The sequence below is a fragment of the Myodes glareolus genome, chromosome 9 (genome assembly GCF_982192425.1).
Source record: "Myodes glareolus chromosome 9, mMyoGla1.1, whole genome shotgun sequence".
In the NCBI taxonomy this organism is placed as follows: domain Eukaryota; kingdom Metazoa; phylum Chordata; class Mammalia; order Rodentia; family Cricetidae; genus Myodes; species Myodes glareolus.
Genome location: NC_142034.1, coordinates 42,679,985 through 42,693,386, shown reverse-complemented (window position 1 = coordinate 42,693,386; position 13,402 = coordinate 42,679,985). Strand labels below are relative to the sequence as shown.

Sequence of the window (13,402 nt, the reverse complement as noted above, 5' to 3'; positions counted from 1 at the left end):
TGAAAATATTTCCAATGGAGAGGAGAAGCATAGGGCACAGCAGGAGGGGCTGCGCAAGGATGGGGTGGTAGAGGGAGTGAGGGTCAGTAGCTGAGACCTCGGGGATGTGACTTCCTTCTTTGTTTCCTTACCATGGTTATAAGGCGAATTTTCGCCTGGCCACTTATCTGTCTGTCACTGAAAAGTGACAGTCTGCTTATGGTTTTTTGTTTTGTTTTGCTTTGTTTGTTTTCTCAAGACGGGTTTCTGTGTGTAGCCCTGACTGTACTGGAACTCGCTCTGTAGACCAGGTTGGCCTCAAACTCACAGAGACCCACCTGCCTTTGCCTCCTGAGTGCTGGGATTAAAGGCGTGTGCCACTACTGCTGGCTATGCTTACAGTTTTGATAGAGAGTTCAAGGGGAAAGAAAAAAGAGAACTCCATCTGAGAAGCAGGTCAAATGTCCAGATAAATTTAGCAACAGTGCCCCTTTATTAAAGCAGATATTACACTGCTTCACACTGCTTATGAGAAAAAGGTAGCAGATGGCCCCGACTTCTGCTTTCACTGTAGACACAGGACAGGAAAAAGGAATTTTCCATGCCTGAGACTGGGGCTAAACTGAGGTTTCCAGCACCCAGACAGGCAAATGCCTGGACAGCTGCTTAGGGCAGATGGGTCCTTTGACAGCTTAATATTGCAGCTTTTGGTGACTCCTGTGTTAGAAAGGCCAACATGACGCCATCTGTTTACTGATGAGCAGAACCCTCACTACCAGCAGGTAGTCACTGCTGAGTGAAATGCCAACCAAGAGGCGAGTCCACCCTTCCTAAGGCCTGTGAACAGACTGGTGCGGCTAACCTTGCCTCCACAGCCTCGAAAAGCACAGCCTTCAGGTGCCCCAGGAGGATCAGGATACAGAAATGCCACAAGGCAAATCATTAGCTTGGAGAGTTCTTTTGTTCCACTTTTCTAATCAGGAAAAGGCCATATGAAGGAATTCAGAGTGTCTGTAAGTCCTAAAAACACCTAGGGCTGAGGTGCTCCTTCTCCAGGCGGAGTTGCCTATTTCCTGCTTAGTTTTCTGGATATGGTTATGTGTGCATGTGTCTACCTATACCTGTAGCTGTATATGTTGGTTTAGGAGGAAAAAAGGCAAGGTGCATCAGCATGCACTCAGCACTTAAGTACAAACACTGCAACAAGAGGTGTTGCACACATATTTAGGAGGAGAAGGGGTGCCCCACATTCTGGGATAACAGGCCTGAGGCACCACGTCCAGCTTCCAGTGCGGATTATAACAAGATGTGGAGTTTGTCTCTATAAGGAGGTATCTGTGTTTACATAAATGGTGGCTGGCCACATACATCATTTGGCACATTGCCTTGCTCCCTACATTAGCAATGGCTTCGTGCCCATAGAGGGAGCTCTTGTAGTCCCCTGGTTCCATGTGAAAACAAAAGCACTGAGAAGTACTGCAGGAGGCAAACCTGGTAACTTCACTGGCATATCCCAAACACACATGCCTTTAGGTCTTTGACGATCTAGGTGAGCTCTCTCACCTAGAGATCATGATAGCCGGGACTAGCTGACATGGTTCTGCCAGGTGTTTCTGGGTGGTGTCTGTCCTAATGGTTTATCTTTGAGCCATACTGGTTATCTGTTAATCTTTTTGTGCACATGTGTATTCTGGGAATCGAATCTGAGGTCCTGAACTATACCCTTAGCCCTGAATAATCTGAGCGTTACCTTTTATTTATTTATTTTTTTAAAGATTTATTTATTTATTTATTATGTATACAGTGTTCTGTCTGCATGTATGCCACCAGACCAGAAGAGGGCACCAGACCTCATTACAGATGGTTGTGAGCCACCATGTGGTTGCTGGGAATTGAACTCAGGACCTCTGGAAGAGCAGGCAGCGCTCCTAACCTCTGAGCCATCGCTCCAGCCCTGAGCGTTACCTTTTAGAAAACACTTTATTAAAGACTGTCTTCCGGGCAAGGGAGAGCACATACTTAGCAGGTGTGAGTCCATGACCCAGCCCCCCTTCACTCACAGTCTTCAGATGCTTGGTGAGGAAGGAATTACAGGTACAGGTAGAATGAGCAATGCGAAAGGTGAGAAGAAAGGTTTATCTATACTGAGGTGGGGTTAGTTTAAAGACTCTCATGGAAGAAAGTGCCAGGAACTGTCTGGCTTCAGCTTACCCAAGAAGATGGTGATGAAGACCAATTTACTGAATTGCCTTAGCTCTTGTCTTTATGTCTTCTGCCTCAAGTTAACTCATAAATGTCTGAAATAATGGGTTGTGTATTCTTGCTGTTTGAATGCCTGACAATCTTTGATTGGATGTCAGACATCGTGAATTCTACCTTACTGGTTGTGAAAATTTTTTGTGTTCTTATATATACTTATGCAGGGCATAGTGTCACAAGTCTTTAATCTCAGCACTGGGGAGGCAGGGGCAGGCTAATCTCTATGAGTTCGAGCCAGCCTGGTCTACAGAGAGAGTTTCGGGACAGCTAAGGACAGAAAAACCCTGTTTAAACCCCCCCCCAAACAAAACAAAAACAAAGACAGAAAACAAAACAAAACAAAAAAACAAAATAAACCTCATGAGATTTGCCCCATGATATGTTCTTTGGAAGCAGATGGACTTAGATCTACTGGACAATATTTGTTATAAAGGCACTAATCCTAGGGCCAATTATTATTTCTCCTCCTGAGGCAAAATCTTCCTGAATCCTCATACAAATGCCTGTGCATGATGGGGTGCCCAGTTTGCCTTGAGAGACCTTTGTTGTCCCTGGCACACACCTGCTTCCCATTCCCTAGCTGTGGAGTTTCCCTCCTCACATCCACTTAGCTATTTGGGAGTGCTTGGGGGTCTTATGAGATCTCTAGGGGTCTCAGTATGCCTCTTCTCTCTGGCACTTTGATCTTCAGATTTGGTGGCCTAGACTTCTCAGGTTACACACAGCCTCAGGGAGCACACCGTGTTCTAGGTCAGTTCTCTGTGCGCTATGGCCTAGTGGCTCTGCTCAGTAGCAGGACTCACCTTGTTTACAGCTCTCAGCAGCACTGCCTGTCCTTGCCTGATGTCCCAGGTCTTGAAATTTTTTTCCCATGTATTATATTTATTTTTGGTTGTGGTTTCACGTAGGGATGTAGAGGTCTAGTCCTAGTCCCTGACACTCTGGCTGGTCAAGAACTTGCTATGTTCATCAGGTTAGCACTGAAATCACAGCAGTCTGCCTGCCTCTGCCTCCTGAGTTCTGGGATTAAAGGTTTGTGACACTATGCCTGGCTCTCACCCTTGATCCTCCTGTCTGTGTTTTGAATGCTAAGATGACAGCAATGTACTGTCACACCCAGTGTTTCGACTTTTTCCATACGTATAAAGCTGTGCCTGTATTTCCCACTTGCCTTTGCTTATTTTCTTTGCACAGTTCTCTTGCTGTTTCCTTCAATTACTTGTTTTTCATGGGGAAGCTAATTGCTGAAGTGTAGCTCTTGAGGAAAGAATTATTCAGATAGGTTGTGTTGTAGTTTCAGTTTGGGTTAGGGCCTCACATCAGCCTTTGCTGTGTCTTCTGCTCAGGTCATTCTTCCCTAAACTTGTCAATGTTCTTTGTCATTGGGGTCAGTGTGACAAGGAACTGCCTTAGGCCATAGCCCTGCTGTGTGATGGCCATGTGATCACTTCTGTTCACCTGGCTTTGATCTGCAGCTATCAATCTGATTTTTCTTTTCTTTTCTTTTCTTTTCTTTTCTTTTCTTTTTTCTTTTAGACCAGGTTGGCCTCGAACTCACAGAGATCTGCCTGCTTCTGCCTCCTGAGTGCTGGGATTAAAGGTGTGCGTAACCACTGCTTGGTTCAATTTGCTTTTTGTTTTTCCCCTTTGCACATTCCTGCACTTACTCACTTTGGATATTATTCATTTGTGGTGAGTACTGCCTTTTATGAAATAGTACTTTTGTTGTCTGTTGGGAAGGTACAACTCTTTCCTCCATCAATCTGGTGAATATAGGTAGAGCAAGCTTTCAAATGGAGTTGCCTTCTTACATTCTAAGGCTACAGCCTCACTGGTCTATGGACTTATATGTTGTGCAGTTTTGAGCTGCTTTTCCTCTGAATAGAGTTTCTCAGACTATGCTTTAGGGAAAATCTAGAAAATAAAGAGTTGTCAAGAACCCAATCCCTCTGCCCTCTGATTTCCATCATTAATGCAGGTACAAATAAGATTACATGCCACACCACTATGCGTGTGCAACACACTGTGAACTGTGATGATCTCAACCATTCAAAAGACAGGACAATGGCCAGAAAAAATAATATTTCTTCATCAAATAAGGGTGTTGATCATAACTCTAAGTTGAAATTTCTTCTGATTTTAGGAAAGATAGAGTAATACTTTATTATTAATCGATCTTCAAGCTCATAAGACAGAAAAACAAAGAATAAACTGGAAAAAAGCCCTACAAGTTTGTCAGCTTTCTTCTCCTTACATCTAGGAATTTTGAAGAAATCACAAATTCTCTCTTAGGTTTCATTAGGAGGCACACACACAGGAATGCATCTGCCTGCTAGAAGAGACTCACAGACAGCCCGGTTATGGGGAGAAGACATTTAATTCGAGTTAGAATTTACTAAACAAGAACACAGACAGAGACAAGAACACTTCAGTTCCTCAGGCAAAACCAACTGTACTCATTAGTACAAGTCTTCAAGTAAAAACAATGAGTTCTGACTTCTTCTATTGTTCATGCTTTGCCATGACTAAATATTGACAGGAAAACAAGCCTGCTTGTGTGAGTTAGGGACATTTATGCTTCCATCATAACCTTCCATTCTAACCTCTTTGGTATGTTTCCTAGCTTTACAGTTCTTTGGCAGATGCAGGGAGTTCATTTGGGCCCCCAGCCTGCTGGATGGTGCTAGCCACACTCAGAGCCAGGTTCTTCCTTCTCAACTACTGCCCCACATGTTAACTGTCTCTGGGAATGTTCTCACAGACATCCAGCAGTGTGCTTTATTGAGGTATTAGGCATCTCTCAGTCCAGTCAAGCAGACAATATGGATGAACCATCACAAAACCCCACATATTTAATGATAATTTTTATCAAATCTCTAAATTCCGTTTTTTTCTATGAGATGACCACTAAGCATAACTAATAAGATATATAAATATTTAAATGCAAAATATTTAAAAATCCATTTTCTCTTAGAATACAAGGTTTAATAACAAGGACTAGTATACTTAGGAGGCGTAGCAGGTAGATCTCTGTGAGTTTGAAGTCAGCCTGGTCTACACAGAGATCTTGTCCAAACAAATAAAGACTGCTTACATTACACTGTATACATTTACCAGCAAAAATAAAGATAGTAGAACTTGTGGGCACAGGTGGGACACTAGCAAGGAGCTCTGAGCATGTCTGAGAACGTGGGAATGTCTTTCAGGAAGAAAAGAAACTGACACCTGTACCATTTGCCACTCATTTTTGTTGTGTGATCTTGTTCTCACACCAAGATGGGGTGAGGGGCAGACAGCACATCACAGTAAGCACATGAGTTAGGAGACAGCACCGTCCAAGGACTCCATGGCCACTCCTCCGACATCTCAACAAATAACCTGACAAACCTACTTCCCTGCCTAGGATTATTTACTGACTAGTCCCCCATCACCCCAGGGGAATTTGTGGTCCATATTTCTTATAAAAAATTTATTATTTTTATGTGTATGTGTATGGGTATTTTGCCTGCATATATGTCTGTACACCATATGTGTGCAGTGCCCACAGAGGCCAGAAGAAGGCATTAAATCCCTAGAACTGGAGTTACAGATGGATGTGAGCCTCTGTGGGTGCTAGGAACTGAACCTGAGTCCTCTGGGAAAGTAGCAAGTACTCTTAACAGCTGACTCATGTTTTCAACTTATATTTCTCATATTATTGTTCCAACACTCCCCCCATCCCCTTTGCCAAGATACCATCCTGTTTTATAGCGATTTTCTCAGAATATGCTGTTTTCTGCCATAATTGTTTCTGTAACAATTTCTGCCTGTCCTGGGAATTTCTTCAACCTTTATGGACCTACATGCTATCTTAAATCTGTTTTCTAATTTATTTACAGTTATGACAGACACACTAACTGATTAGGTTTGGAATAAATGCAAAGCAGTGGCAGTAGGAATATAAAGTAACTTCTTCCATTGTTTGGACTGAATTACATTAGATTTAGATTGGCAGCAATGAAATAACCAAGGGGGAATCTCCCATTGTTGCAAAACCAGATCCTGGAAAAGTATAGGATCATTTCCAAACTTGAAGCTAAGGTTGGTACTAATTTCACCATCTATGAAATGGATGTTTTAATTTGTCCTTGTGAAGGAAAATAATAATATATTCACACTGGAACAAAACAAGCTCCGTGAGAAGTGTGATTAAATATTTTATGTATTCAAAACTCGCCTTTTAGTTACAAAAATAAAATTTTACCTCTTGAAATGATTCGCCAGGACTCCAACAAGTTCTCCAATTCGACTCTCGTGGGTTGGCTGTTTGCTGAAGAGGCAGACAATGAGGTCTTTGTTGTCTTTTGTATGGAACACTACAAGCTGGTCTTTTCCATTGGAGACACTCAGCCCAGTCAACTGCAAGGAGATAACATGCAGAAAACTATTAAGATATTTCTCAGAGGACCGAATTAGATCAGGTGATAACAATGATGGTGATGGCTTCTGCCTTTACCAAGTTCCATGGAATAAGTAAGTGGATTTAAAAAAATGATAAAGGTAAGAAATGAACATGAGTGGAAATCAAAAAACCAAAAAGATGATTTTTTTCAGAAAATGACTAAGATCAACAAGCTTTTAGCACACATATGCAACAGAACTATATTCTGTTTCTCTTGACAGTTACCTATTTATAAAAATAATCTGAGAAGCTTCCATAAGGCAAAGGACACTGTCAATAGGACAACATGGCAGACTTCAGAATGGGAAAATGGCTGATTTCCAAAATATATTAAAAAACTCAAGAAACTAGATATCAACAAACCAAATAATCCAATTAAAAAATGGGTGCAGATCTAAACAGAATTTTCAAAAGAAGAATCTCAAATGGCCGAGAAACACTTAAGGAGATGTTCAATATCCTTAACCATTGGGGAATGCAAATCAAAACAACTCTGGGATTTCATCTTACACCTGTCAGAAAGGCTAAGATCAAAAACACAAATGATAATTCTGCTGGAGAGAATGTAGAACAAAGGGAACACTCCTCCACTGCTGGTGGGAGTGCAAACTTGTATAGGTACTTTGGAAGTCAGTGTAGTGGTTTCTCAGAATATTGGGAATCAATCTTCCTCAAGACCCAGCATTACCATTCTTGGGCATATACTCAAAGGATGCTCAAGCTTACCACAAGAACATTTGCTCAACTATGTTCACAACAGTTTTATTTGTAATAGCCAGAACCTAAAAACAGCCTCAGTTGAGGAATGGATAAAGAAAATGTGGTGCATTTACACAATGGAATATTACTCATTTGTTAAAAATAAGGACACTGAGAAATTTGAAGGCAAATGATGGAACTAGAAAAAAATCATCCTGAGTGAGGTAACCCAGACCAAGAAAGATAAACAAGGCATGTACTTATTCATAAGTGGATATTAACTGTAAAGTAAAGGATAACCATGCTACAATCCAGACTCAGAGAGGCTAGGTAACAAGGAGAGCCCAAGGGGGAGATGTATGAATCTACATGGAAAGGGGAAACAGAGGAGATCTCCTGGGTGAATTGGGGGTGGGTGAGGATGAGAATTTAAGGGATCAGGTTGAAGAGGGTAACAGAGAGGGAGAATACTGAGACTACTGGAAAGAAGGGGAATCTTGGGGTCAGGTAAAAACCTGGAGCAAGGGAATCTCCCACAGAAATCTACAAGGATGACCCCAGATAAGACTCCTAGCAACAATGGCTGTATAGCCCTAACAAGCCATCTTCTGTGACCAGATTGGTGCCTAGCCCAATTGTCATCAGAAAAGCTTCATCCAGCAACTGATGGAAACAGATGCAGACCTACAACCAAACACTAGGAAGAGTTCAGGGAATCCCGCAGAAGATGGGGAGAAAGGATTGCAGGAGCCAGAGGGGTCAAGGACACAAGAAAACTCACAGAATCAACTAACCTGGGCTCAAGGGTTACTCTCAAGGCTCACAGAGACTGAACTGAAAACCAGAGAGCCTGCATAGGACTGACCTAAACCCTCTGAATATATGTGACAGTTGTGTAGCTTGGTCCTCTGTGGGACTCCTAACAGGGGGAATAAGGGCTGCCTCTGACTTTTACTGGCTTTTGGGACCCTATTCCTCATACTGCCCAGCTTTAATATATGGGGGGGGGTGATTAGTCTGACTGCAACTTGATATGCCATGCTTTGTTGATACTCATGGGAGACCTACTCTTTCCTAAACAGAAGAGGAGGAGGAGTGTCTTGGGGGGACAGTTGGGAACAGAGGGGGGAGTGGAGGGTAGAGGAACTGGGAGAAGAAGAGGGAGGGAAAACTGCAAATGGGATATAAAATAAATAAATGAAAGAATGAATAAACTTACATAAAAAGAAGGCATTATTACCAGGAGTAGGAATTCAGGGGCTATCACCACAGAGCACAAAGACATCACATATAAAAAGGGATTATTTGAACAACTTTAGGTTTAACAGCATACTCAACAACTTAAACCAAACAATTGTTTGAAAGTACAAACTACTAAACCTCCCCCTCTTCCAAATAGCCTGCCTGATCTGTATCTATTGAAAAAATTATATCTTTAATTTAATAGAATTATGTCAAGAGAAATTACAGGCCCAGATTATTTCATCAGTGAATTGTACCACACATCTAAAGAAATACCATCAATTCTCCATATTTCTTCTAGAAATCAGAAGGGAACACATTCAACTCATTTTAACAATCATCATAAAGGTAGTATAAGAAAATAATAAACTGATAACCTCTATGAACTTGGATATAAAACCATTAGCAAACTGAACCCAATAACATATTTGAAAGATACACAATGAAACAAAAACAAAACAAAACAAAACAAAAAATCTAACAAGCAAAATGCCTGATCTTACAAAGACATTTAAAAAATTAAAATCTTTAGATTTTACTTAGAAATACTTAGAAATCTAACAAAGTGTGTGTGTAGGACCTACATAATATTGAAAACTACTAAATGCTGATAAAATCAAATTACAATACAGATGAAAGAAAAAGACCCTAAACAAAGGATAAAATTACATTTAGAGACTGGAAAATTTGATACTATTTAGATGCTAATTTTCTACAAATTGATCTCCGTACGTAATACAATCCCAGACAAAATGTTTTGGTTAAATATCAAATAGCTGATTCTGAAGAGTTCGTGGAAAGTCAAGGGAACTTGAACAGCCACAGAAATTTTGAAAAAGAAAAGCAAGGTTGGAAGACTCACATTGCTGATTTTAACAATAGCTATAAAGCTGAAGTCATCAAGACAATGTAATTTGCAAAGAAAAGAAATCTAAGATAAGGAATACAGTCACAGAACTATGACATATGCATTGCCCACAATGTGCAAAGGTGACTCAGCAGAGAATAGACAACTTGGGATATTTGGAAATCTACATTCCAACAGAAATAAATGTTTATTCCAATCACATCCCTCACAATTCAATTCAAATAGAACCATAAGTCTAAACATAAAATGTTAACTATAAAACTTCTAGAAGAAAACTAATGATTGGAAATTACTTCACCAAAGAAGGCATACAAATAGCAAATGGACATGAAAAGATGTTTAACATCTTAGCAATTTAGGAGATGGCAAATAAAAATTATAATGAGATACTACCACAAACCTGCCTGAATGACTAAGAACAAAATAAATGAACCAGAACACATTTGAGAGTGTGTACACACACATACACACACCCCAAATAATGAAAACCTCAAATCTTTGTTACTTAAAGAATTATATATAGTTGCTTCTAACAGCTCTATAATGACCCCAAATGAATGCAATCGAATGCCTATCAATAGATGAATGGATAAACAAACTGAGTGGCATCTATAAACAATACTCAACAATGAGAAGGAGCAAACTGATGATGCAGACTATTCCACAACAAGCATAAACATCAAAGGTGCTGAGTGAATGCACCCAGTCTCCAAAGGTTACACATGTATGACTGTAATTATGAGTTCTCTAATACGATGGGGCCACTTTGTGTCCTGACCAGAGCAGTGTTTACTACAGCATCGTAAGACTCATAGGCCTGTATTCCAGTCTCACACACGGAAGCCAACTTTATCCCTGGTTGTTTGGATTCCAAGGCATCCTACTTTGGACAACAAAGCAGACACTGGTGGTGCAGGAGAATTGTCTGTATTCTGTCAATCACGTATTTTAATAAAACGCTGATTGGCCAGGCAGGAAGTATAGGCGGGTCAATCACACAGGAAGTAGAGGCGGGGCAATGAGAATAGGAGAAGGCTAGGGAGGAGGAAGCTCCCTCCACCATTCCTTCCCAAACCACCGAAGAAGCAACATGTGAGCTGACAGTTGAAAAAGGTACCAAGCCATATGGCTAACGTAGATAAGGATAATGGGGTAACATAAGTTATAAGAGCTAATAAATAGCCTGACCTAATGGGCCAATCAGCTTTATAACTTATAGAGATCTCTGTGTGATTGATTTTCTCTGGGACTTGCCGGTTGTGGGGTACCAGGCGGGAACAGATCCCCCAACAAGCCGGCCCTCATGTTACACACTGGAGCGATCTCTCATCTTGGGCGTTTGCTTTCCCATAGCAGGCAATACCGATGTGCTACCTCCTGACTGCCACTGGTGCTGTGAGTGAGCAAACGTGAGAGGGGACCAGGCAGCTGTAGATCAGGGTACATGCTGGTACCTGGCCTGGATCTAGCAAGGATAAAAACCTCATTCTCCTGTGAGTCAATACTGTTGGATTCTGGAGACTATCTAAGCACAGGAGCAAACTCTTCAGTTGCAGACCTGGAAGACCAGGGAGAGCCATACATTTTACAGACGAGAAAAGCAGGGTTCAAGATGCTCAGCTCATGTGTTGACCCAGAAACTAGAAATCAGGCTATGGATTGACTCTCATTCACTTTTTAAAAAATCACATTTAGTTAATTTCTTTTGTTTTTTTTTTCTAGTGCTGGGGATCTAGCTCAGAGCCTTGAGCAAGCACAAGTACTTTAACCCTGATCTACACCCCCGGACCTATAATGAAGCTTTTCCAAATACCACACATAAATGAACAGAAGATTTTTTAAGTCAGTATTTCTATGAAAATATTTTCAGAAGTGGAGTTCTCAGGTGGATTTGCTTCTATTGTGTGTGTGGGCACTCACAGGCCACACAACACATGTATGTAGGTCAGAAGACAACTGGTGTGAGTTGGTTCCTTCTGCCATGTGCATCCCAGGGTGGAACTCAGGTCACCAGCCTTTACCCAGGGAGTCATTCCATTGTCCCCTGGCTGTGGTGCATCTTAACGAATGTCAGGTCAGTGTTCAATGGAGAGCATGGAAAACAGTTAAATAATCAGAAATCGCTCACTAACCTCTCTACAAACGACTGTCTGAAGCCAGTGGTAAGACAATACAGCAATTTCTCTGCCACCCAGACATATTGCATCCAGATGATTTTTGTATGATAAAATTAAAAATATCATTTTCATCTGAAAACATTTTGTGCCTATGATGCTTCACTGTCATTTGATTACTTTATTTGTGAAATTCAAAATTGAATTTATGCAGCACTTCACAGGAAAGCTTGATTAAAGCCTAATAAAATGAGAATTAGAGTAGCAGTTAACTGCGGTGCTTCCCAGGAGCTTAGCCTCCGGAGCTGGGGAGAGCAGCAGGAGGCACCACACTGCTGTGACCCCCCCCTTCTGAGCACACAGAGGACCACTTCCCAGAATGCCCTTCCTTGGCCTAGTCCATCTGAGCTTCTTCCCACCTTCCCTCCCTACCTTTCCCGGTGGAAGGACAGCTTTATCTGCTGTAGGTAGGAATTAGTTCTTTGTGTACTTAGGTTTTTGGATGTGTCAAGTCCTGGAAGAAAGAGAGCAAGCAGCACTTAGCTTGCTCCACCACACAAGGAAAGATTAACTCTTCCCGTCTGGAGGTAGACAAAGGGCAACTAGAAAGTCTCCTTCCGGTTCTGGGAGGTTGCACGGTGAGTGAGAGGATTGTGGGGCTGAGGGAGTCCCGCCTGTCCAATCCACTTCAGTCACATGATCTCAGATCCCCATTCAATTTCCTAGGGGCTCACCCTCCTCTTCTGCCATCTCTCTGGCCCATGGCATGGAACCTTTCCTGATCCTTCTGCCTCAGAGCCTTCCACGACTAGGTCTAGATGGCAATTCTCACATTATTCAGAATGTTCAATCACACAGGAAAATGTGGAAGCCATCCTGATTATTTTATTTAATTCTGGTGGCAAGATTTGAGGAAGCATAAACGGTTCCTGTTCTCTCACTCTCATGGTCTTATATGAGTGCCACTATACCTCCCAACACCCAGACGTGAGTATCCTGAGTACAGATGGGAAAACCCAAAATAATCAATAAGCAGAATTTGCAGGTGAATGGATGGCTTGCATCAGAAAAAAACATTAGTAAACCTCAGTTGGTTAGAGGGCAACATCTTCCTGCTATCTGTGTGGTCAATACTTATCTAACTAGAGTTCAGTACTTGAGGTCAGACTTGATGGCTTTCAATTCTTTAAGGCAAGCATACACTTCTGGATATACATTATTTTTACTTTACAATACCTCAAGTATACAAACAATACCCCTTTCTACAGCAAGTGGCAAGGGCTCACGTGTATTTATTACTATTTCATCATTCTTATTGGTTAGAGCTTTTTATAACTACTTGTTAATCTGTGGCAGTAAAGTGCTGTAGACAGAGGAGGAAACAAATTTCTCCTTGGAACTGGCTGATCGCAGAGAACTCTGCTTGGATCTTTTAATATAGCTGAAATAAAAAGCTTTTCTATGTGTGTGCATGTGGGTGTACACACACGCAGGCATGCACACGTACACAAAGGTGCTGAGGAGGTGAGAAGAGACTCTCCTGGAGCATGAGCAGTCATGAGCTGCCTAGTATGGGGGCTGAGAACACAGCTTGGCTCCTCTGAAAGAGCAGAGCGCACTCCTAACCTTTGAGCCATCTCTCTAGTTTGCAATGTGATTTTTAATTGATAGACATATGTTACCAACATCATATTTATAAAAGAATAAAGGAAATAATTAACTGGAAATTAAAACATATAACCTCCACTCCTATACAACTTGAACTATCAGTTCAAAGGATATTTAAAAATCGAGGTACAG

At 41.5% G+C, this 13,402-nt stretch overlaps 1 protein-coding gene across 1 annotated transcript in view; it reads right to left on the bottom strand.

The window, feature by feature from the left end:
• Myo1d (myosin ID) overlaps positions 1-13,402 on the bottom strand; it is a 307,929-nt gene that overhangs the window by 76,175 nt on the left and 218,352 nt on the right. Inside the window, exon 21 of the mRNA XM_085695516.2 lies at positions 6,482-6,636. Coding sequence (XP_085551642.1) covers positions 6,482-6,636 — 155 coding nt within the window. The remainder of the gene's footprint in view (positions 1-6,481; positions 6,637-13,402) is intronic.